Source organism: Vidua chalybeata, chromosome Z (assembly GCF_026979565.1).
Source record: "Vidua chalybeata isolate OUT-0048 chromosome Z, bVidCha1 merged haplotype, whole genome shotgun sequence".
NCBI classification, from domain to species: Eukaryota; Metazoa; Chordata; class Aves; order Passeriformes; family Viduidae; genus Vidua; species Vidua chalybeata.
In genome coordinates this window covers 40,010,823-40,036,132 of record NC_071570.1, presented here as the reverse complement: position 1 = coordinate 40,036,132, position 25,310 = coordinate 40,010,823, and the positions used below count along the sequence as shown (strand labels likewise).

General features: G+C 39.5%; 1 protein-coding gene across 1 annotated transcript in view; it reads right to left on the bottom strand.

Annotated features, from left to right (window-relative positions):
* The window catches only part of ADAMTS12 (ADAM metallopeptidase with thrombospondin type 1 motif 12), a 143,509-nt gene that overhangs the window by 57,023 nt on the left and 61,176 nt on the right, over nucleotides 1-25,310 (bottom strand). Inside the window, exons 4-9 of the mRNA XM_053968776.1 lie at nucleotides 11,015-11,211; nucleotides 9,035-9,118; nucleotides 7,278-7,402; nucleotides 5,936-6,085; nucleotides 3,242-3,385; nucleotides 2,437-2,581 (exon numbers count right to left, since the gene is read on the bottom strand). Coding sequence (XP_053824751.1) covers nucleotides 2,437-2,581; nucleotides 3,242-3,385; nucleotides 5,936-6,085; nucleotides 7,278-7,402; nucleotides 9,035-9,118; nucleotides 11,015-11,211 — 845 coding nt within the window. The remainder of the gene's footprint in view (nucleotides 1-2,436; nucleotides 2,582-3,241; nucleotides 3,386-5,935; nucleotides 6,086-7,277; nucleotides 7,403-9,034; nucleotides 9,119-11,014; nucleotides 11,212-25,310) is intronic.

Genomic DNA, 25,310 nt, shown 5'->3' with positions numbered 1-25,310 from the left:
GCTTTTCTTTGCCTTATTAGAGGGACAATATTTATATACTTCACAGGACACTTCACTGCCTAAGTGCTTCATGAAAACAACTATATAAATTATAAATATTAGTTTTTGCTAAGTGTAATCACTGAATCCCAGGGCATCTTCAGCTAAATGCAGATTGTTCTCTCAAAAGGATCTGTGGATTGAATTCAGTCAGACATTAAAATGCACAAAACAAAAGCAGCTTGTCAGTGAGAAAGGCAAAGTAAATAGAGGAAAGGCAAAAAAGAGTCAGACCTCTTAAACAAAATGACAAAAAGACTGATGATTCAACATTCCAGGTTGACTCTACTGCTTCCAGTTCCCCTGCAGTACAACTAGCAGCAAAATACAGGCCTTTCAGTAAAATGCAAAACGAGAGGATACCAATGAATTTTCTGACATATGTCTAGCTGTAAAATTGGTTAATCCGGAGATGCGAATGTAAAGGCCTATTAGGCTCAAATTCAAGGAGAGACAGACTGAGCCAATACTGCAAAATTACATCCTAATTTTCTATCTGTACCAACAGACAAATTACAGTAATTAAGGAAACTGTAACAGCAGGTAATGAAAGCAATCTTTCAATACCTTCTTCAGATTCAGCAGCTGTAGTTCAACACTGGTAATCGTGTTATCTATTAAGGTTGAAAAGATTAATCAGAAATAATTTCTCTAAGAGAAGGGTAGATGGAGATGCACACAATTATCTGAATGGAATAAACGGTCAACATCAACAAGGCCCAGTCCAGGGCTGTGTTCATACCAGCACTGCCAAGAGCCAAAATACATGTGTGTTTGACAGGGCCAGCAGGCTGGGTGCTGTCTCCAGCATTTACTGAGTATTGCGGCTCAAACCACAGGAAAATTGGTGATCACTTAGCTAGGCTAGCACTTGGAAAAATTGTTGCTGAGCTGTTCTACGTATAATTATGCTGTGTTGGAGTGCAAGAAATAGAAGCCTCTCTGAGTCCTGCAGAGAGAAAAGAAATGCAGGGTTTGAATTAGAACCTCTAGAGAAGCTGAAATATATTAAGTCATACAGACATGAAACAGAAGTGTAAGTTTTAGTTTTAAGTAAGTAGAAATATGTTTCAAGCGCCTTAAGAGGCTTTGTTAGCTAGTAAAAGGCCCTAAAGCCTAGTTTAACTTAGCTTCAGACATAACAAAAGCATAGCAGCATTGCTTGCGTTTCTAGATAGAATAGATAGAACTACTCACGTAAATCGATACAATTATATACTAAGATTTTGGGTAAGAAAACAGATAGTACCTTTTCCATAGATAGATAAAATTATGTACATAGATTTCGGGTAAGAACTGACACTACCTTTGCACATTAGAATTAAGCTCAGATTGGTGTAAGAAAAATGTTTTAGAATTGTGCTTTTAGCTGATTGGATGATTTATTAATAAAATCCGTTATACTGGGGTGAGAAAGAAGAAGGCAGAAGAAGAAAAAAGGTGTGGGAGCTGCTGCTGCTCCTGCTGTTTTTGCTCAAAACATTGAGACTTTGTGCCAGAAAGCTTTTAGCATGGACTTTAATACTCTGAACTCCTTGCCTTCGAGACTGATGTACTCATGCAATAAACAACTTTACTACAACCAGCTGCTCTTATCTCTTTGAAGACCCAAGACCCAAGATAACCTCAACAATGCTGTACAGACCCAAAAACCCCTGAACATTCTAGGGACCATTATTCTAGTAAAATACCATATCACTGTATTTTAGCTAGCACTCTGCAGGGCTCCAAGGTCTTGTGAGGGCTGCTGCGACTATATTGCTCCCTTGCATCTCCTCACAATACTGATTTGCTATGCTGGGAGACAGACCCCAGGGTACTCTATGAATTATACACTTCTGCATAAATATCTAATGTTCCACACAAAAATACTGATTTTTCAAAACAAATATTTTCCACAGGGACTGAAATATTCTTTTGTTTGTTAGATCATAAAGAGTATGAAAAATCAGGATGTATGGGAAGAGAACACAACCCTAATTTCTTCAGAAAACTCTTCCTGGAACTGAAGATTTGTTCCCAGAATGATTTGATCAATTGAAAGCCACAAGGTTGAAGAATATTTTAAAACTCAACTTAAGTTGCATTAATAATTTACCTAAGAATTAGTATTACAAGTTTAAAACCAAAATAACTCCACTGCAGACTCCACTCCAGGCACTTAACCATAGATATGGTTGAGACCCAGCAAAGATCTTGTGAACCACAAGGCAAACAGCACAACTCCTCGCTTCCAGAATATGCAGAATTGTGTTAGGCAATGCCTGCACTGCACATCTAGCCTATAAGACTCAAAACACACTGCATTTGTAAATGAGGTGCACTGAATACACTTCCATGCTGGTCAAGCATTTTGAATTCTTACTAGGAGAATGAAGAAAAACATTCAGCACTTACATCCACATCTTCACAGAATGTAGCATTGGAACCATACTGAAGCTGGCATTGGTGGTGCACATCATAAATCACTCCAGGAGCAATGACTGGGGACTTCAGAACTTCTTTTTGGGGGATGTCATCCAGACAGAATCCCCACCCACGACTAAAAGACAAAAATTCCATATTAAAAGACTCCATACCACCACAGCTTTTTTGTTACACCGACTTTTAGTATCTATTTCTTAGAGGTAATTTTGATTATGGCCCATGTAAATAATACTTCCAGATTCCAGCCAAGTTTTGCTGAAATGCTGCAAACAAATCGTTACTCTGTCTAGCAAGAGATGGTTTTAAAATGGCAAAATACATCTTGTCAAAAAGGAAGTATCATGAATTCAGTATGGTTTGCATATACTCAGTATGGTATAACTGGTTAGTTATACCACATTGCTGGTCTTAAAAAGAATGCAACAGATTTTAACAAGTCACTGAAGCCAAACACATGGTACTGTGGCCAAAGGCAGAGTCTATGAAGTTCTGTCAGGGCCCTTGATGGAACGGCTTCTTTCTTCCTGGTAACTGCAAAAAGCTGCAGATTGCACCAAACCCAAGACAATATGACAAGACTGAAGTTCAATTCCAGACTACAAGACTAGACAGAGCTTTTCCCAAATAAGTATGCAACAGGGCAGTGTTTCCCCACGGACATTAACTCAAGCACACTAAAAGCCCCTATAATAATCAGTACAATAATACAAGATGTACTTTGAACTCCAGCAGAGTTGTGCTCAATTTAGGCAACTGCTACAGCCTGACCACTCACTCTAGGAACCGTGTGATGTACTCCTTGCTGCACTGTGACCAGGTGAGGGGAGTAGGATCATACTGCAACTGTCGGGACATAATATACAGGCGTTTTCCAGCAGGCTCACAGTCGTTCTCCTTTCCATCGTGCTGGATTCCAAAACTGGAGATAAAAAACAACAACTAATAATTCCAGCGGACTGGCTGTACCACAACACCTACCTACTCCATACTCCATGTTCCACTCCATGCTTAAAAAAACACTTAGGTTGCTTCCTCCCCTGCAGAGCTGTAGTTATCCGCTTGCTAAAAAAAAATGTACACACAGAACATACGACCCAAAATCTATGAAAAATCTGCACCCCCACAGGCTTTCAAACATGTCTGTTATGCACAACAATATTGCCCTACACAAAATAAAGAACAGGCTGTCACAAACTATACTTTTGTACTTTTAAGGGAGTCCAAACACTAGTGCACAGTTGGGGCAGAAATCAAAGTTTAAACCTGAAAGTCAGGTTACAACCATAACAGCTAAGACTGCTCCCTAACTCTTGAACCCAAACTTGCACCACTTTAACTAAGATGAGTCTTTGTTACATTCTTAGACTCTCTCATAATTATGTCTCTACTGTTTTTTTCATTTTTAGAACTTTTGATAGACTGCATCAGAGATACTGTTTACAAAATTATCAAATGTTCAGTGAATTTTCCTCCAACCTCTATTCCTTCATCCCATTTAATTTTCTCAATCTGTGCAAACAGATCTCCACAGCAGGTTCTCTCCAGCATCTCCAACATGCTGAGAATTTTTTTTATTCAACAGCTTGCAGAAGTCATAAACACAAAAGTTTGGATGGTATTCAACTGAGTGAACATACATGCCTCTTCATCACCTCAGAGTGAAGATTATCTGAAAAAATAACATACATAGATATTGATATATGAAGATGTTGACACCTACATTGTTAACACCTGGAGGTGTGTTAAGTCCTGAGAGCAGTGAGAGCTTTATTCAGGTCATGATTCAGTCACGAATCAGATAAAGTATGTTCAAAATACTTAAGATTACGTTTCTCAAAAATGTAATCATATCATGACTCAAAAGTTCTGAAAGCAGAGCTAATTTCAGTCAGAACCAATTCCAGTAATGAGTCAGAAGCATAAATGCAACGATTTTCTCTTTCTGACAGGTTTTTTTCCACAAACAGGGTCTATTGAATCCTAAGACTGCAAACATCTAGAGAGACAGTGTGGGGAAGAGCTGACTTCTGGCATTCATCTAAGGTATGGGAGCATGTCTGTCTTCTTATTTTTTGTTCATCTGTTCTTACAAATTTGTCTATACCTGAACTTCTCAACCTGTGCACACTAGCCTGGCTTGAGGTTAACAGGGTGACAACAAACCCTACAGTATTTGACATTCCTTATGGAGACAGTCCTTAAGGGAAGGCCCTGCACCACTCCTGCATGGGCAAGCACAGCAGTACTGAGCCTCACAGCCGCCAAAGGACACAGAGTCACCAGCCAGCCAGTCTAGACAAGGAGAAGGTCACAGATGGATCAGTCTGCAGGGAAGAATCCTCCTCAGATCATTAGTGTGAATGAAAACAGCTCCCTGCCAGCAACAGGCTATGGGGACTAAGTGACTTAAACCCACAGCACCCAGATCCAATTGGAGTGATTTCAACATTACTTATTTATACAATTTCCTTTCTGGCAACGGAGAAGTTGAATAAATAGTGGCAAATTAATGGTTAACAGGGTCATTACCATCACCACCATCATCATCATCATCATTATATCCTATGAGGAAGTAAGAGACTCCATCCTGATTGGTGGCTGGGCACACAGTGAAATTAATGTGACTGTAGATAAACCAATGAACACGTGACTTAGCCAAGCAACATAGCCCAGTTGAAAAGTGCAGCATTACAGTCAAACCAGGGTATCCATGAGATAATTGCTCTGCCCTGAGCAAAACAGCTTTGTCAAAACAGTTTCAAAAATCAATTTTTTTTCAAGTGAGTTAATAAACCATCTAACCAACCAAAACACCTCCAAAAATCTAAAATTCTGAGAAATTTAGTTTAAGTAAAAATACCCAATCATAAAAAAAAAAACCCAAAAAAACCAAAACAACCATATCTAAAACTAAACATGCAGGAACTTTATTTATCCTGGGCCGAAGTGTACCCACTTAGCATTATTATACAGAAAATACCACTTACTAAGAAATGCTCTAAAAAGACTTTACTGTTTCATAAAAAAAAAAAAAAAAGATAAATATTAAATATATTATAAGATTAATATATGTTTTTCTGTATAAGTTTCACTATATGAGTTAAAATATATGAGTTTTCTAGCTAATCTGCACTACTGAAACACCTTAACATTAATGAGACAGGTTCATTTTCTGTAAATGTTTTGGATCAACCTGGAGATTATCCAAAGTAATTGCATAGAAATCTAGCACATGTTGGAAAAATTAGCACAATTGAGTGATGCTTCTTTGTCGCTTAATTATTTCATTTTGATGTACTGAATAGTTGTATATGTGAAACACACATCAAAACCTTAAGAATTTTTTTTTTGCTTTGAAATAAGTTTTGATTAATTCACTTTTTGTTTTGTTTCTGTCTCACAATTTGAGTATTAACATGCAAATAACAAATTCAACTCAGACAGGCTCCCCCTTCCCTGTCAACTGTACCTGTGTCCAAGTTCATGAGCAATAGTGAAAGCCAAGGGGAGGCCAGAGTCCTCATTGATGTTGCAGCTCCTGTGAGGCTGACACATGCCTGACAGGTGAGACAAGCCTAAGGTTTCACAGGGACGGTTCATGCCAGCACAAATGTCCTTTCTAGAATCACAAAAGAGATGTGCCATTTAAAGAGCTTAAAACCAACTCCAGTGGAGTGTCACTGACACTGGATAGCAAGCTTCCATCTCATAATGCACTAATTTGCATTTTAAGTAAATTGTAGTGGTTAGTCTTTTACAAACATGTATGGAACAACTTGTTCTACTACTATATTAAAATGCTGTAATTTGCAGCCAGTATTTATGTGGCTGTAGTGACTAGATACATACACTTATTGTCAACTCCCATAAGTCAAAGTTTTAGAACCACCACATCTGGCAGCATTTTAAAGCACATTTTACCAAAGTCACCATAGCTCAGCTTCATTCAAGTGAACTGTCTGGGTGCTTTATATTTGGACAGTAAAATCTCACATCACTGTGAGACTTTATCTCACATTCTTATTTTAAGATTTTTGACTGAGAAAAGGTTGAGAAGGTGGGGAATGGTCAAAGGGTGCTCTTGATGATATTAGAGGTTTTCCAACCTAACGATTCTGTGATTCTTTTTTACTCAGCCACTTGAGGGGTGTTTTAGGTTGGGTTTTTTTGCCTGACAGACTTTATCCAAGGGCTGTTTTTTTCACACCATAGACTCAATCATTTCTGCCATTTCTGTGCAGACTGAATCAATTTTTACAGACCTGCAAAAGTCCCATTCCGTACTATGACATAAACTCCCTGCATAATGTCAGACAACCTCACTTTCAAGTTTTCTGTTCCTCCCTTGCTCAGACATTAAAAAATATTTTAACATTTTGTGTCTCTTTAAATATGAAGATATTTAAAAATCATATGCTTTAAAGCTTAAAAATGAATGGCACCATGTTTGCACAATACTCTTCCTTTCTGACTGCACCTGCACATTTCTTCAAGAGCTGTTCATCTACATGCTATCTTGTTTTGGTATATTGTCTCAAAGAAGAATAGAGCAGTCACTGAGCACAAAATGAGATAGGATCAAGTGGGGAAAATGGCCTGAGCTGTGGAAACTGCTCACCTCTCGGGACCCACAGATCTCTATTTTGTGACTAAGATGCATCTCTAACCCCTCTGTACATGTAGTGTCATCAACATTTCGACCACGTTTCTGAGCTCTGTGCAGCATGAACTAAGTGATGGCATGAGCCTATAAAGGAAATATCATCACCAAAGAAATGCAACTGAACAACAGCCAGTCACTGCTGTCATACCTCGTAAGAAGGACAGCCACATCATGGTGTGTGGGGTTGACATCACTCTTGGGATTGACACTCTTCTGCCACTTGCAGAAGCTGGCTAATGTCTTATCAGCATGGTGCACTATCTTCAAGCCTTGCTAATGGGAAATGAAGGAATATATTACTGTAAAGACCACACTGCATTGCAGTAACACTTCACTGAAGTCAGCTGTGAAGATGGGTAATCTAAATGTAAGCGATTATGCTTTTGCCTGAAGTGAGAGCCATCGTTAGGAGCAATGACACCTACTTATCTAACATTGAACATTAAGTTAAAATGCGACATTTCTGTAATTGGTGCAGCTACAAGAAAAATTACAGCATGCACAACTCTTATGAGAGTTCATAATATCCAACACTGAACTGAAACTTTCAAACATTTTATATTCTCTTGAAATCAAATTTTCCTCTGAAGAAAAGGTGAAGATTATTTATTGTGGGACTTTGTGATCAAATTTGTCACTCAATGTTATGTGAACACTGTCATATTCAGACAACAATTATGCTTCTAACAGAGTATTTATTTCAATTCCAAAGAGAAACAATGCAGTCATAAATGCTTTTTCCTCAACTTATTATTATACAGTTTACATGCAAATTACTGAAAACCTTAAATAAAAAGTATGGAAAATAAATTAATCCAAAACTGAATTTTCTAATTTCTTGTCTGAGACATTCACTTTATATTGCCTCAGTTTGCTTCATTTTTAACAAGCACCAAAGTATGGGATTAACTGTTACCAGACAGTAATTTCTGGGGAACTTAAAAACAAATTTTGAAAGGTATTTAACACTGTTACTTCCAACATTGCCATTCCTCAACTGAACAGGAATCCACATTTTTTTACCCAAACAGCCACAGAAGTTTAGCAAATACAGTTAATTGGAGGGCATAATGGATCTCAGGTCATAACTGTCCTGTTTAGGTGCTACCTCAAGTTTTTGTCCTACTTATGCTGACAGCTATAAGGATGGACTCTATCTCAGTAAATATTTCTGAAGACATAGCCATGAGGTTTGGTTTACTGCCTTCAATAGCACTGGGACCATCTGGATTGTGGTTATAAATTCTAAGCCACTGAGAAAACCCCTTTAAAGGTGTACCTCTGGTCAGAGCTAGCTATATTGTACACAGCATTTAAAAAATAACCACAGAATCATGACAATCAGCATGTATTTAAGCACATAGTAACATATTTGTGAGACAGAGACACTGGAAACTATCAATAGACAACTAGTTACAGCAATTAACATCTACTTTGTCCTCATTTTTCTTTGCTTCAAAAGAGATTTTAAAAGGAAAAAATGTGTTTGAACTGCACAATAAGAAATCTGCCTCTTTAGAGATCTGCAAATTCCATAGCACTACACTTCATAATACATTTCAGGCAATGCTAAAAAATTAAATCCTGAATGTTGATGTGTAGTTTCTGTTTCTTATCTAGTCTTCTTTGGCATCCCACGTTCTTCTGACACTGGGGAGATTCCATTTCCCCATTCTTAACCTGCCTGTTTTAATTACAGTTTCCTATGCAATTTTATGCAGAAATACCTGAAGTCATCATTTAAAATTCTTTGCTATCCAGGACATCATTTCTCCTAAAACCAGACATGTTGTAGGTTTTAACAGAGTAAATTAAAACCATTATTTTAAGCAAATTTAATTACAGCTTTATGCATTGAACCCAGAAGTTTTGTAAGTGATATTTTGAGGTAAATAAAAACCTTACCTCCACCTCCTCAAAGAGGATGAGCCGGACCAGCACAATGTGAATTGCATTGCCAATGCTTGGATCGTGGAACAACCCTGTGACCTGTGCCAGAGCCAGGAGATACGAGATTAACTGATTCCTCGATAGCAGAACACAACTTCAGAGAGAAAACACATTTTCTTCTAGCGTACTGTTTTGCTTTTTAAATTCTCGAATCACTGCAAGTTTACTGAAATCCAATAAATACTACAACTACTGCAAAGGCTAACTCTGCCTAATGAATGATGATACAGCCTTTGGCAAAAGTTACTAAGCTAAAGAGCAAAAGCCCAAATAAGATTACATTATGTCCACTGCCCTTTCAAAAATTTCTGAGTTCATAAAAAATACTAGCAGAAAGGAACACAACATCTACAGTCATACAACACTGATGGAGAGGACCACTCAGGGTGCAAATAAACCAGCATATCAAATCATCCTGTTTTAAACAAACAAGATTCTGTCACAAAAAAAGCAAATTTAGTCAGTAATATGCAAAGAGAAATTAGTTGAATAATGGCTACTCTTCAGAGTACAGGAGAGGATGATAAGTACGAAAGCAAACAAAAAAGATAACAACTCCATTCAAAAAAGACTCCACATAAAAAAGAACAAGAACTGAACTCTGGAAAAATGTGACTCAATTGTTATAAACATCATCAAAATGTTGAACTAGAGAGGAGGAAAAGGAATCAGAGCAGGAGATAATCACAACCTATCTATACATATCTGTATGTGTGACCTATACCATCTATCACAGGAAATACGAATGAACAAAATGGATTGCCTTTGGGTCAAAACTCTTATGGAGAAGACCACTAAAGAAGAAAATACCAAAATTAAGTAGAAATTGTGTTTACAGAGGTCTGATTCGTGTATGGGTCTTTTTCAAGGTACTCTAGTGAAAATTGAAACATTTTCAATAACCCTGATATCTAAGGTCAGACTGCAGAGAAAATATTGAGTCTTGTTTGTTCCTGAATCTGATAATGACTGGATTTTATTCCAAGCATTTTTCCCTATGTGGACAAAATCTCACATGCTCGAACAACCTTTGTACCTGTTTACTCAGGCTCATTGCCTCAGTAGCAAACTGGGGCACTGCTTGGGGCACAGCTGGGAACATACTGTATAAACTTACAGGACAGATCAGTCACCATGGCTAGAATTATACTCTGGTTACCTCCACATATATTGCTCATTTCCATGATAACCAGATAGAACACATCCTCAATGTACTCTCAAGCTCAATATCTACCATGATACACATAATATTGATAACAGGTATTAATAACAGAAGGCATATCTATGGGCAGATGCTATGGCTTTTCCCAGAACAACTTATATTTTGAAACTTGCCACACAGGAAAGCATTTTAAGTTCAACTTTACTTTATTCCATTGTGAACTCTGTACTCCAAGAAGGATATTTACCTGGAAAAACAGCTGTATTGGCTTCAACTGGGACAGTTAACTTGCTTCATAATAGGTCATATATTGCTCTTTGGATTTGTGACCAAAACAGTAACAAGCTGGTTAAAAAACGCTAAAATGGTATTTTAGCTTTTGCAAAGCTACTACAATTTCCAGCAGGCTCCTGTGTGCCTTTCTCATCCACAGATATGTGAAAGAATTTATATACTTAAAACCTGTAGAATTTCTCTCTGCCATAGCAAAAAATCTGAATTCACCACTGAGCAACAAGTTCCAAGGGAGACAGAGAATTTCAGTGGAAAGAAAGCTAGTGCTAGCACTTACAGCTATGAGACTTATCTCCAGAGAAAAATTGTGCCTATACAAAATACAAGGTAAAAATACTTAAAAATACAGAGTTTCAATTCATATATATTAATGATACTACATTTTTCTCCATGAGCAGACCTGTTAGAAGATCAGCAGCATAACCAAATTCAGATTTGCTTCATTCGCCTATCTACAAACCCCAAAACATTGTACATACCATATTCATTATAGTGAGGATATATGACTCCACATGGTCACTTCCATGATATTCAACCATTTTACTGTCTGCCACCACAAGCGTCTCCACCCATCGCTCCTTGCTGACAGAGCGCCGAGAAACCCTCCTGGCAGCTGTGTGATTTTGCTCCCATCTCTCCCTCTGATGCTGCTGCTGTTTGAAAAAGCTGTGGGTATCTGGAAGAGTAAAAAGCAATGCTGTCTTGAAAATATTTTCAAGCTTGAACTGTATGGCTGTAACACTTACAGGATGATATTAGCTGGAAGTGACTCTTCTGGCTGCCACCCACCTGACCACTGCAGAGGCAACTCCAAAGTGACACCAGACTGCTAAAGGTGCTGTCCAGTTAAATTCTGAATTTCCTGAGATGGATTAAACATGCACCAAAAAGTCACTCCACTCAAACACAAGGGATTAACATTGTGAGACAGAGCCAAGCTAAAAAAAAATTGAATTGAGGATGCCCTTTTCAAGGAGTTTCTCTCCTATGGATTGGGTCTAACCCCTCCAATGACACCAGCTGATAGTTTAAGATAAGGGATATGCTTTCCTCGCAGGCAGCTCATTTTCCCATCAGGATGACACATTAAGTCCAACACATTCTTGGCACATCCAAGAATGGCTTGTTCTGTGCATGGAGAATATCCTTGACAAGTGGAGACACTTGACCAGCAGATGTCATCTAAGTACCAGCAGGGTGGCCACGGGATCCTCGCCTGCTGCCATCCTTCCTGATGATAGGACAGACACTTACTGCTTCCACTGTAAGGATCTGTGCGTCTAATGCTTTTCAGGAAGAAGCCTCTGCTCTGTAGGGCTGCTAGCAACCTTGCACTGTATTCAGTGGAGCTAATGCCTCTCCACTCACTCTAGCTTTGAATGCCAGCTGTCCATGTTACCAGGGAAATACCAGCAACTTAAATAATGCAGGGCCTAAAAAGCAAATGAGATGCCAGTTTCACAGCAACTGCTGGCATTTTTCCAATCCCCGCAACCCCCGACCCTGAGAAATGCTTCCACAGCGGTGGGATTTCTCAAGTCCTACAAAGGATCAGGAGCACTTGTTTCTGTTACATGTATTGCAGTAGTCCCTTGTCATCTCACTCATGAAAGAAGATGTCCTAATTCCAGATGGGGCACATCCACAGGCCAGAAAGGCAGCTCCAAATGCTTACAGCCTTTCCAGCATCACCTCCATGACTATGCGGCAGGGGACAGTTATCCAACATTACCTCCAGCAGTCCAGCAGTTCCCAGTGCTGAGAAGTAGCTACCCAGACACTCTGCCCTTGAAGAACAGATGATCTGGCAGCTGGGTCCCTTCACACCAGCTTTACCTTTGTCATGAATGAGCTGTTTGCCCTTTAGACCCAAGCGCAGACAGAATAATCACACCATCTTGTGTACCTAACAAAATGCGGCACCACCGGGGTGTGTGTATCTCTTGGTGTAAAAGATGGTAAGTATCTTGGTTTATACATTCACATTTTCAGAAATGTGTTCTCTGATGTAAGCCTGAAAGATGCCTCGATTCTGATAACACATAATGTGTGCAATTGAAATATGCCACATTAATAAACAACACCGGCCACATTTAGAACTGAGCCACTGTGCACAAGTGTCCTGTACACAACAGCAATGAGCTATCACTGCTATAACCTAACCCCACTAACCCACACTGCAGCACCACTCCACCCGTCTCCCTCAATCTTTGTTCAGTCACAGCAATTGTCTCCTCAGTGAGGGGCTATTTATGAGCTGGTATTCATTAATCCCCTTGCACATTTGCGCAGTTTTCAGCATTCTTACTTCTATGAAGCACAGTTCTCATTATCTACATTTTTAAGGGTTTTGAGCTAAGAAAAACCTTCCCCACAGCTATCTGAACAAAAATCTCCATTCAGACTGCTGGTTAAGTGCTTTGTTTATGGCCAAATAAAAGCTCAGGCCAGCTTTCACGTTTTCTGTTTACAGCTAGCAAAAAGTATTGCTAATTGTCTGGGCAGCTGATAGCACTGGAGGTAAAAATGTATAAAGTCATGGAGACAGCAGTGGTGAACAACCCTCAGGGAAAAGTTTGGAGTCCTGGTTAAGCATGAGGCACCGTATTGTATGAAAATCAGGGAAGAGGTGAAAATGAATGCCAGATAGCCAGAGGATTCTGCAGAAAGAACTCTCCTCAGTGATGGACAACCTCCTGTGTGGGATACGTCACCTGGACAGGTGACATCTAAGGAATGGATCCCCACTGCGTGAAGACTCCTGGCAGCTTTTTTAGTTAGAGCAGAGAGGGATAACATCTTGAAGCCACACTAAAATACAGGCAGCTACAAAGTACAGTTCTACCTCTGCATTTATGTCTCTCCAAATTTTGACTCTCTTTTAACCATCCACCTCTGAAGTTAAATAACCTTACCTTGCTTTTACCTTTGTTATATGTAACAGGTATAATTCGCGCCATTTTTTGCATGATATCTAATATTAAATAATTGTTAGAATGTACCCTTTAGCATTAGAAGCCCCCCACCCTTCTCAGGCAAAACCAGGTGTATGTTGAAACCCGATTTAAAAGCAAAGGGATGTGGCTGGCCAGGAGATGAGCCTTATCTGAGGCGATATGGAGACACCCAGGTGCTGATCATCACGTGAATGACCCAAGATGGACATCAGGAACATCCCCCCGGGCTGAGACATGTGAATACCGTGTTCCTATAAATTTCATCAAGGGTTTCAATGACACCGGACTTCGAATTGTTCTGCCTTGTCACCGAGAAGGAAATCTCATCAACTTATGGGACTTTGAATGAAACAAAGGACTGAATGCCGAAATACTGGCTTCAGGCAAAATTTTCCCTATAAAAATCGCTTGTACCAGGATGGTGGGGTTGGAGCATAGAGTGAAACCTCTGCTGAGGCTGATCTCTGTGTCTTGCACCCAGCGCCGATCCCGGGCTCGGCACTGTCCTTTTCCTTGTGGCTGGCTAAGTTAGATCTCTATTGCTAAAATAATTTTTTTTATTTTTTTAATTCGGCTGGATCATTTTTCATTTATAACACCTTCAATGAGTAAAGTGTTACAAGTGCTTTCAGATTTACTGAGAAATCACAGGCACCCTGTTGTCCAGGCATGGAAGTCTTGACTGGGAGCCCAGCAGTTCAGGACTATCCAAGAAGTGAGGAATGGCCTGAGACTAGGAACAGTGCTGCCTGAGGAAAGCCTCATTTCCATCATAACTGCTGAGCACAGCTCATTCCACAGAAGAAAAAAGAAGAAGAGAGAGAGAAAGAAAACAGAAAAAAGAAACAGAAGAGAGAAAGGGGGTACTCCTACCCTGAAGGTTTCTATGGATTTCTGAAGAACAGGTATAACACAGATAGAAATAGTGTTGCAGTTCTTGGGAACAGGAAAGGAATGTAGTGCTGAGAGTGTCGCCAGGACAGTCTAAGACTAAACAAAAACAAGGTTGGTAACAAACTGCATGAAATTCAAGCAGCAATACTCAGAAGTTTCTAGCTGTTCTGGGATAATAATTTTGCAGATGTGAATCTTTAATTAAAAAAACTGATTCAGCCCAACAAGTAACATACCATGTCCCAACATGGATATGTGATATCCAGGCATTTGACTGCACAGTCAGAAGAAATGGTGTAGATGACATTTCATCAGCTTCTAGATAGAAATGGCTGATAAACTTCAGCAAAATGGTTGGGTATTAAGATCAAATTCCAAATTGTTTTTAGTGAAAATAAAAAGGTCCCTTGAAACTACCCTACATATCCTACTTGACTAAAAACAACAGAAAAGACCCTTAAATTTCAGCTACTAGGAAATACTTAAAATTATCTGTAAGATTCAGCCATATAAGAAAAAAACAGTATTCCACAAACTTCTTCAGGACAGTTTAATCTGTATGGTTTCTGTATTTGAAAAAAAAATCTACCCTCTAACAAATAAATTTAATTTTTCATCAGGTGACAACATTTTTTGTCAGTCCTTTGCAAGAAAGAGCTTTCTAATCTTTAACTATCAGGGATCTCACTTTAAAAAAAACCCATGCAAGTTCTTCTTCATTTAGAACAACTCATCCATTCAAAATGAGCTTGATTGTTAAGCAGTTAATTTCTCCTTTCCTTCCACCACTCCAAACTCCCTAAAAGAGAAAGCACGACTCACCTCACTTAAAGGCATTATCTGAGATTTCCACAAAAAAGGCGCTGTTGTTTCCGGCTGGTGTTGCTCAAGGAAGAGTGTGGCATACAGTGGAAAACAAAGAGACTTCAAGGTGCTAACTACACATAACCAGCCTTCAACATCTTTGGAGGTACACAGTGCTTTGCAGAAGCAAGGTGAAAATGTCTGGAAGTTCCCAGAAGAGGAGAATGACTGAGTTGTAGAGGAGAACTCTACAAGTGAAGACTGTCACACAAAATATAGTAGCATTGATTTGTGTCTTCACTTTCTACTATCAGTTCCCTTCTCTTTGCACAAGAGCTCTGTCATTTTTGCCACTCTACAACCCCAGACAGGAGGTGTGAATGATGCTAGAAGAATAAATTCCACACTGTTCATAACTTGCTACATTATGACTCTTCCAAAACCCTTCACTTTGTTCTAAGTCATGCCTTTAGTTTAAGTATTAACAAATTACACAGTTTAGGGGTGAGTTTTTCAAGAGGTCAATAAACTGTGTTGAAACACAGTCACTGTACAAGCAATACTTTCACTCATAAGAAAGTGGGCAAACTTTCATAGCTGATCTGCTGTGAGAACTTACTAATTGCTTACAAATCAAATGCAGTGAGCAATCCTCTTCCCTGTTCTAAGTACCCCTCCTGAAATAAGGTCGTTTTTTACACACAGGGTCTGCTTATAAACAGACAAAACTAATTCTTATAAACAGACAAAACTAATGTAAGAGTAAGGACTCACATGCTGTAATGGGAGAACTGCTCTAAAAAAGGAAGCGAGTGTGTGAATTTAAAACTGAACAGATAACCAAACTAGCTCTTTTTATAAGCATTTCTAAAACAGGCCAAGCTAAGTCACATAAATGCTTTCTGAGTGTGAAGAAGTATTCACACAGGAAACTATTACAACTACTTAATCACGTACAAGCCCATGCTGACAACCCCCAAGTCCCAGCAAAAACAAGCACAGAGAAAGAAAGCTTACAACTCGGCAAGGTTTGTTTAACTTTGACATTCCTGCTGTCAAAAACATGGAATATCAAACAGTGAAGTCACACCACTCTGAAGTAGAATGAAACTAAAATTGGACCTGTCTTGACTGATGCACTTAATCAGATACTGTCTGCTGCTCATTGCCATTCCGGCTGTAAAGATGGAATGATAGATGTGCTGGGCATCAGGAGGTACACAGAGAACAATGAAGTGGGAGACATATGCCTGAAGTTGCCAATGTTTTGCATCATTGCCAATGTGTTGCACCCCCATTGCAACCCTGATTGTCCTTCTGTCTGAATGTTCTTGTTCTTTTACCCAGGGATTAAACCCAAGACAATAAGGGACAATTAAAAATTAAGCTATGTCAGATGTTTTCCTAGGAGTACATTACTCCATGTAATTTGAACTTTCCACTCATTTGGCAGCTGCTTTCTTGTTCAGCTCACAGAATCAAAGAATAGCCCTCTGCAAAAACCTCAGTATGTCACTGTCCCTCCCTGGTGAGGACAGACTGCTGCTCCATACACCCAAGGGGCCTGTATTGTCTTTTTCAGCCTTGCAACAACCGAGAAAGGACTTCCTCTACACAGACACCCTTAGCAAAATGCTCCCTGTAATATCCTCATCATGCCCAAACCAGTATGTTTAAAGGGCTTGAGGAGTACAGGTGCCTGTTTCAAACACTGTCAAGGTCATAGATGGAACTTGCCATAAGATAAATCACCACCGTGAGAACTTGAGTTAAGCACAGAAGGGAGAAATTTGCAATAGGAACGCACTATTCCAGGCCTGGTGGCAGGATCTGGTTAGCACATCCTGGTTAACACATCTGGACAAAAATTCCTCCTGTGGCAAACGGTGGAAAAGGAAGCATCTGCACATCCATGTATCACCCCAAGTTGTGGGATCACCATCTGTGACCATCCCGTGGCTCCCTGGGATTTGGGCTGTATAAAGTGGTACTCCAGGACGCCAAGTGAAGAAAGACCAACTACCGAACTGCTCCTTGTCCTGATCTTACAGCAGAAGGATCTCACCCTCCTTCGTCCTCCCCCTTCTACTTCTCCCTATTTCTCTACCTCACATTCATTGTTAAATAAGATCCATATTGTTAACTTCAGCATATAGTCTTGTTTGCACCTTCATTCAGGCAGAAGCATCTCTCACAAATCAGATATTAACATATGCCCAGCACCGTTTTGCCTGCTTGTGCTTCCCCACACAGAATCACAAATTTCAGTGGGTTTAAGTACCTCCTCTAGGTCCCCAAGACCCAACCTGCGTACCACAGGAACTCCTCTCCGGCTCATCATTTCCCTTCAAGTTAATAAAGCAGAATCAGCCATCTCCATCTCTCTGTGCTTGCAAATGATTAGTACAGAGCCAGCTGGGACCAGCTGCTCCTGCCTCCTCTCCAGGAGGGATAGGAAGGAAGTCAGAGGCAAACACAAACAGGCAGCACAGCACAGCTGGGAGATACTACCACTCCTGTGATTACCCAGGCTGCTGAGTGGTCCCAGAAGAGGATGCAGCCTCCCTGCACTCTGAGACTGCTCCAGCTCACAGCTTCACCCTCACAAAAGCTGAATCTCAGCAACTTGGTTAGAAACTATGTGTGAAAGGCACGGCTGATGAACTAAAGCTATTTCACATCATCCCACTACTGTACTGCTCCTTGTCCTGATCTTACAGCATTCTTCTGCATCTCCTTCCCTAACTGCACCTCTTCCTTTCTCAAAACACCAAACAACACCCCTCATTGAATACTCGGCAAGGTTTCAGCTCAGCTGTGACCCTCAGGAGTCCAGGCATCTGAACCCCTCACACCATTTTCAGGCCAACTCTCTTTCAGATGTCAGCACTCTCTGCCCTGACACCTCCACTATGCTCAGACTCATTTTGGGTCACAGAGAGCTTGGAAAGCGCTGTTCAGCTCATCCCCCAGGAATCTCCAAACAGCTCTAAGAGTCAAAACCAGCAAGCAGATAGCTGTGCCTGTCAGACCTGCTGTGACAATGTTCATGGCAGAGGCACAGCCCAGCCATTCCTCTCAGCAGTCAGGATCTGGCCACTCGGAGCAAGAGTCTGAGAAAATTCAATGTATGCACCAAGAGTGCTATATGCTACTTGGCAGCCATGCCAAAGAACACTGGAGTATTTCAGTGATCAGCACAAACATGATCTCATTGTGTGGGAATAGTGGTGAACATGAGTATCCTCAATGTTTCACAATGAGAACAAATGCCAGCTCAGCACTTACCTTACATATAAAAAGTTACATGGTCAACCAGAATACATATTATAGAGAATACCATAGGCATCTTTTAAATAAAATTTCTCAGGCAAAGTTATTAAAGATGATCTCTTTATGTTCACCATATAAACTGCCTGATTTTGCAGCTATTCTATATGTTTACAATGTCAGATTTCTGCTACACATTCGGGCACTGGATTAGTATTTTCTGGGTATTTTATCATTCAGTTACTCAAATACACTCACATTTATAAGAAATAAAAGTTTCTAGTTCAGCCTTCAAAAAGTACTGCTTTGACTGTGACATATTTCAATCTCTAGATGGTAACAGAGAGGTTACTGAACATGCACTTGCAAAGGACCTGGGGAGACTAGTTGAAACTATCCTTACTGTTACCCCCTTATTTATTGGAACTGCCACCACAAAAACATTGGGCAGATTTCAAGAAAACAGATTTATCTGTCTTCTTACTGTACCTCCCTCAGATGTGAAAATAAGTCAAGAATTCAGATTACAACACAGGGATTTGAGAGAGTTCTCCAGTTGTAACGTGGTAGTTATGAAGCCCTAGATAGAAATATATAATTTCAAGTCTAAGCATAAAGCAGATAAAATTATTTTTTCTTTAAAATAGTTCCAAATAGAAGTTTGTCTTTGTACTTGCAGATTTGACTGATTAAGAAATAATCTGACCTCAGTTCCTGATTATTTCAATAAAAATGTATGAGGATGCATTTTCTTATCTAAATTAACAAAGCATCCAGTAAAATATACATGTGGTTATTTCACTGAGCACTGGCAATGAGAATTTATTGGCTCCTCCTCTAGGATTTAAACTATTTTATTGTAATCAATAGTTTTAAATTTAGCTGCCTAAAATTCAGTTGGCTGCCTTGAAATTCTGACTTATAACACAAAAGGGTAGGGGAATGTTAAAAAATAATCTAGATTAAACTTCCCCCTTTTTCCAACATCTTATCTAAAATCTATTAAGTAGGAGGACAGATCCCTGCTTTTTTCAGAACTAACCAGAAGGTATTCTCTGTGTCAGCTGTAGATGCACTTGTGGTACGTCAAAGAAAATATATCATACAATTTGTCTGCAAAACACACAGAGGGACAAGGAGATGCAAGAAATGTACTCTAAAACCAAATATAAAGCATTTGCAGTACTCCCTGTAAGTTTTAAACAAAACTATTTCAGTAATCCAAGTAGCCGAACAGAGGTCCATTAGGGTCCCCTTACAAATTTGCCAAATTTTATTTTAGTGTTGCATTTCAATGTTTTATTTAGCTCATTGGTATAAACACATTCCTTTTCACATTTGTTTTCTCAAAAGTATTTCTTCATAATTAATAGGTAGTGTGCACTAAAAAGACTTGAGAGTGATTTTAAAAGCCTGAAAGCAAGACAGTAATCAGTGTTTTACAAATGCTTTGAAACTCGTGGGAAAAACAGGTGTCCTTGGCTTTTAGTGAAGTGAAGACGAGATTTGGTACTCACATAAGTTATTTTATGTGGTGACATTCTCAGGATTTCTCCAATGATCCCTTTCTACAAACTGTACCTGCTCATTAATTCACTAAGTCTAAGTTTACAGGGGACAAACAAGAACCTGTTGGAGCACATTGGACATGACATAGCACACAGGCTGAAACACAACAGAATTCAGGTCATGGTGCCAGTTCCATGTGAGAATCAAGGAAAAACAGCCTTTTCTGAGACTCCCATATTGCCAGAGCCATCTTAGCTGTGCTCCCTACAGCCTTCACCCCCAACAGCTTTTGCACCCCCATTGCAACCCTCTCTCTACACACAGGATGCTCAGCTCTCCCCTCTGTTTACTTTGTGCAAAGCAGCAAGCCGCTAGCTAACTGCAAGCTCAGAAAGTTCTGCAGATCCAGAAGAAACAGCCACCTCCATGCTGAGGAGGGCATGTAAACCACATACTGGACCACACAGTGTGATTAGAGAGCAAATAAAGCAGACCTGTGCTTCCAATGTGAAGGGTTATCCAACACTGTCTGGCAAACACATTTTACCTGACAGCGACGTCTGCTTCACCCCATCCCCACCCCATCTGTCACTGTCATGGTCCTGCTCTCACCTCAGGATCTTAGAAATAGGCAGGACCAAAGCAATTTCTGTAGCAAGACCCAAGCTTAAAAGAGAGGCATCTCTAACCACTTCACCTGCTACCAATGAGTTTTACTACGTAAAAACCTTAAAAATTACAAATCAGTCTGAAGATGCCAATTAATAGTAATATTCAGAAATCATTTACCTGAACTAACAGAGCAAATGAATAGGTAACACCATTCATTTTATAACAGAACTAATTAGCTGTTCTAATGGACTGCACAAAACCTTAGGTTTGATTTTTAATGTTACATTTACAGGACTTAAATTTCAACTGCTTTTTCCCCTTGCTTTTTCTGAAATTATGAAGAAAACATCACTTTTTCCAGACATCGCTCAAAGCTATCATGACTTATTTTCATAATGAAAGGACTGTGAGAAGCAAGATGAACATGAGCAATTTTGTATAAACAAGGGTGAAGGCTGGAGAGAATGCCTGGATCCTATTCCTTGCCTCATCAGCCATCCTTAGAAACATCCAAAATAAATACAGATTTCCATAAAATACTGTAGGCTGTTCAGTCCTCTTGGCACCATCACATGAGATGAAATTTGAAAGGAAGATGGGGAAGGGGATAGCACGGACTGACAGGTCAACTTAGTGAAATTCTGTGTTCAATTTTCTCCATCTCTCAATCCTCTTGCACCTATCTGAAGACTTTCATGCTTGTGGTGTGCTGCAGACACAGAAGCCACGTTCTCAAGAAAGCACCTCATCAAGTAAACATCCCCTGCACCGAAGTTCATTATTCATGAACAATAGCTACTATAGCTCACCCATAATTCCTGAAACTTGACATCTCAGTTTTAAATGTTCAAACCACAGTTCAAGAGGTGTAAAGTACCCCAACTAAATTAATGTATAACATCTCTGATGTGAGAGAAACTGTTACAGAAAGATGAACAGAATAGTCTTTGAAGTGGTAGTTAAACAACGACTTTTAATTAGATTGGTTTTGATTTAGATTACTAAGAAAAATAAGACAAAGGCAGTCTGGAATTAATCTTGAAACAAAATGCTATTCTTTCAAGGTTTCATATGATATCATTAACACAGCTTATGCTATAACCTTCTTATCCCTGGGCTTACACAACAGAGTTCATTTGGCCTTTCTCTGGACCAGCTGTTGTTTTTTTCCATTCCATTTTTCCACTGTATTTAAAACACCAATCACTCCAGTTTGCTCAAAGAAAAAAGCACATGCTAGCATTTTAAGGGGCCTCCTTGTCCCTGGCTGAGGCCAAATGTCTTGTATATCAGATGATGTTACTAAGCAATACAGCCTTCAAAAGCTCAGGCTCAGCCCCAACCCTGTGCCTCTGCCACAAACATCAGCACTTAGACCACAGTTCTTGCAAATGAGAACTTCCCCCCAGTGAAGAATGGGTTGGTCACACACCAGAATGATTTATGCTAATGACATCTTGAAAATCTTATACACACTTACACTGCTGTTAACATTTTCTATCCTTAGAAACAAGCCCTGATGACAACATTTTCCAGCTTCACGACATTTTGAGAGGTGACTGTTGAGGTTCTCCTGTTCCAATCTGGCACACACCATTTCACTTGCCTGACTAAGCCACTGAAGAGGCACCCGTACACAGACAACAGACATTGAAGCAACAGAGCAGGGACAGACTCGGTCCTGCAGCTGGGGAGAACTGACAGAGGCATCTGTAAACTCCTAGAAGGAGCAAGGGGAGGAATAGCATAAATCACATCATCTCAGGGGAGACAGCCAACAGCATCTCTGAGGTGAGAGGTTAATAACTCCTGCCACCAGCTTGCATGAGCTACCCTGCTGGGATAACAAAGCTTCAGGTGAGCTGTGTTCCATTCAGCTCTTTGTGAATATCACTGCAACGCTCAGGGATGTTTTCAGTTTTAGCCCAAGTTTTGAGGGTGACTTTTTCTTTTGATTCCAGTTTCTTATTAGAGATTGATTCTCAGAGGCACTATAACCTGTCGGATGTCATAAGCCCATTAATTTATTTGCATTTCTGTCATGCATGGGCTTGAGCTTCACCACTAACACCAGCTTTAATTAACTGAACTCCCTGTGTTCACTACCTACAGAAAACCATGCCAGAATCCTTCCAAGACAGGAGCAATTGGGGCTTCCACACTTAAATGCCAAGGAGTTTGAAAGTGCTTGCTGAGATCTGGGTTTGAACTTTGAAATTTTTACTCTTGTGGAAAGATAATTAAACAAAGCCCTGCCAACAGATTGAGTCTCTGGTTTGTTTTTTTTTTTTTTAATGACAATTTCAGTTTTTATTTGCAAAAATTCCCTGACTCCTATTCTCACCAGGAATAGGAGTTATAAAGGTATGTAAATTATAAAGGCATGTAAATGCATTGGACCAGAAAGAGGGGAAAAATGTAGGTTTGCCTGAAAGAAACATCCAGTTCACATTCACCATAAAACAGTATGATTAATTATAGCTGAAGGAGAGAAAAATATCAAAAAAAAAATAGATTAAGATGAACAAAACCAAGTTACAACCCTAAAATGAGGAAGAGGTTGTTTAGTAATTAATTCCCCAATATAAAGCTGCCTGTCAGTGTTACCAGTCCAGGCTTTGCAGGAAACTCCCTTCTTTTACTGCCCTTCTTTTCTGTGACCTCCCTGACAGATGAAATTTCAACTCCCTCATCATCTTCCATTTACTCTGAGGAAGACCTGACTAACCTAGAAGCACCTCACCATGGGCAATGGATGCAGTTGGGATGCTGAAAAGAAAACGCCATAAAGCAGAGAGTGTTTCTAGCTGGAGAACATCAGGCAAATAATGGCAGGCAAATCATACAGAAAATTACAGGAATGATCCCTTCTAAAACTGCAGTATTTGAAAGAAGAGTTTGATTCAAATCCAAAACCTCCACAGACCTGAAGGGAACAGAGACCAGGGGCTCAACCAACAACAGTGCAGATCAGAGAGGAAGGATCTTGCTTCAGCTTGTTTTAAAGTTTGGGCAGGCAAGAAACTTGCTGCTGATTTCAACTTTAGCAGAATGGGAGATAGGCTTACATTGTGTTTTAACTGTGTTTAAAAAGTATTTAAAACATAAAAATGTCTTTCTCTGCAGCTTCAACTCAAAAGCTGTTCTGCAGAAGAGCAAAATATTAGATCAAGACATTTTTTACAAGAAAGATTAATAAAGGACATAAAATGTTTGGACTTTTTATTTTGCACAACTATTATTTTTGGAACAGTGTTTCTTGACATTGATTAGAGTTTAGAAGAGACTTTCTGTAGGAGTCTAATTTATGTGTACAAAGACCTCATCATTGCTGTTTAAAGAGCACAGGAATAGCTGATTTTTTCAGCTAAGACACATTACATGCTGTTTGCTGAAGTAAGTTTAGGTCGAGTATTTGCAAGAGAAGAAAAGTGGTAAGTCTAAATGAGATTGTAAGAGGAGAAAAAAATCAGTATTTTCTCCTGTGGTCTTTCATGGACAAACTTGGTCATGCAACAAAACAGTTCTACAAAATCTTCAAACAAGTGCAGTATTTAAGGGCAGCAACTGAAAACATTTTTTATACCTTTTAGCTCAGCAATCTTCTGTCCATCTTTTTTTTTGCATAAAGATGGATTCTCTGGGATAATTCCATTTCTTAGAAAAACAATGTGTGTAATCTATATGACCTTTCAGTGAACAGCATCTCTCCAGCCTGTTATTTACATACAGTTTATTTCAGAACAGTACATAAATAGCACAGGGGTGCAGAATATCTGTGCAGCCCAAGCAATTGTGCATGATGTGGGATAAATGCAAATGGGACCCCACTTATCCCTAAAAAGGAGGGAGCTTACAAGTTAACTGAAGTAGTAGTGGATAGAAAAAATAGCCTTCCAAGTTATTCAGTTCCTCTCATTCCCAACTAACCATAAAGCTAAAACCTATGCTTAGAGGAATATTATTAATGCCTTTGAAGTACAATTGCTCCAAAGGTATTGCCCCAAACACACAAAATGGATCCAAGTTCAGAAACACAAAGAGTAGAGAACACAGCCGCAAGCAAAGAGTGGGCAAGCAGCAAGGACATAGTGTTTCATGCAGAAAAACTGAACTCAGACACCTGTTTAAAGCGGGTCATCTATAATAGGAGGCTCATCAAGGATAATGCAACTCCAGAGAAACTAATTTTGGACACTGAGCCCATATCAGTTCATCAGCCCCACAGAATGAGTCCAGCGCTTCTGAGAACTGGAAATCTGTGATCTGCCCAGAAATAATAAGGTAATTGTAGTTTTTTATTGGAAGGTTCACAGAGAGCTCAGTATGACTGAGAAATCTGACCCTAAGTAGACTGAACATCTCTGCCAATACTACTCTGTTAATGGATCAAGTACCCTGACCAAATTTTCGAACTCCTGCATCAGAAACGTTTAACCAAATGCAGCTTAGCTTTCTGAGTTTTCTATTTCACCTCTGAAAATGTGGTTTACAATTATTCAAGACTATTGTTACTCTATAAAAGAGAAAGGGATGGATGTGATACATAATAGTTTAATTTTAAAGTGTACTATTGCTCTTCAAATTAATACGGCAGCATTTCAACATTTATATTCCCAAGGCATCTGTTTACCAAATCAATTGCTAAACTCAAGAAGTGCAATAGCATCACACACAGATTGATAAGGAAAGCTACAGGTACAGAGTAAGAGCACAATATATTCCTCTA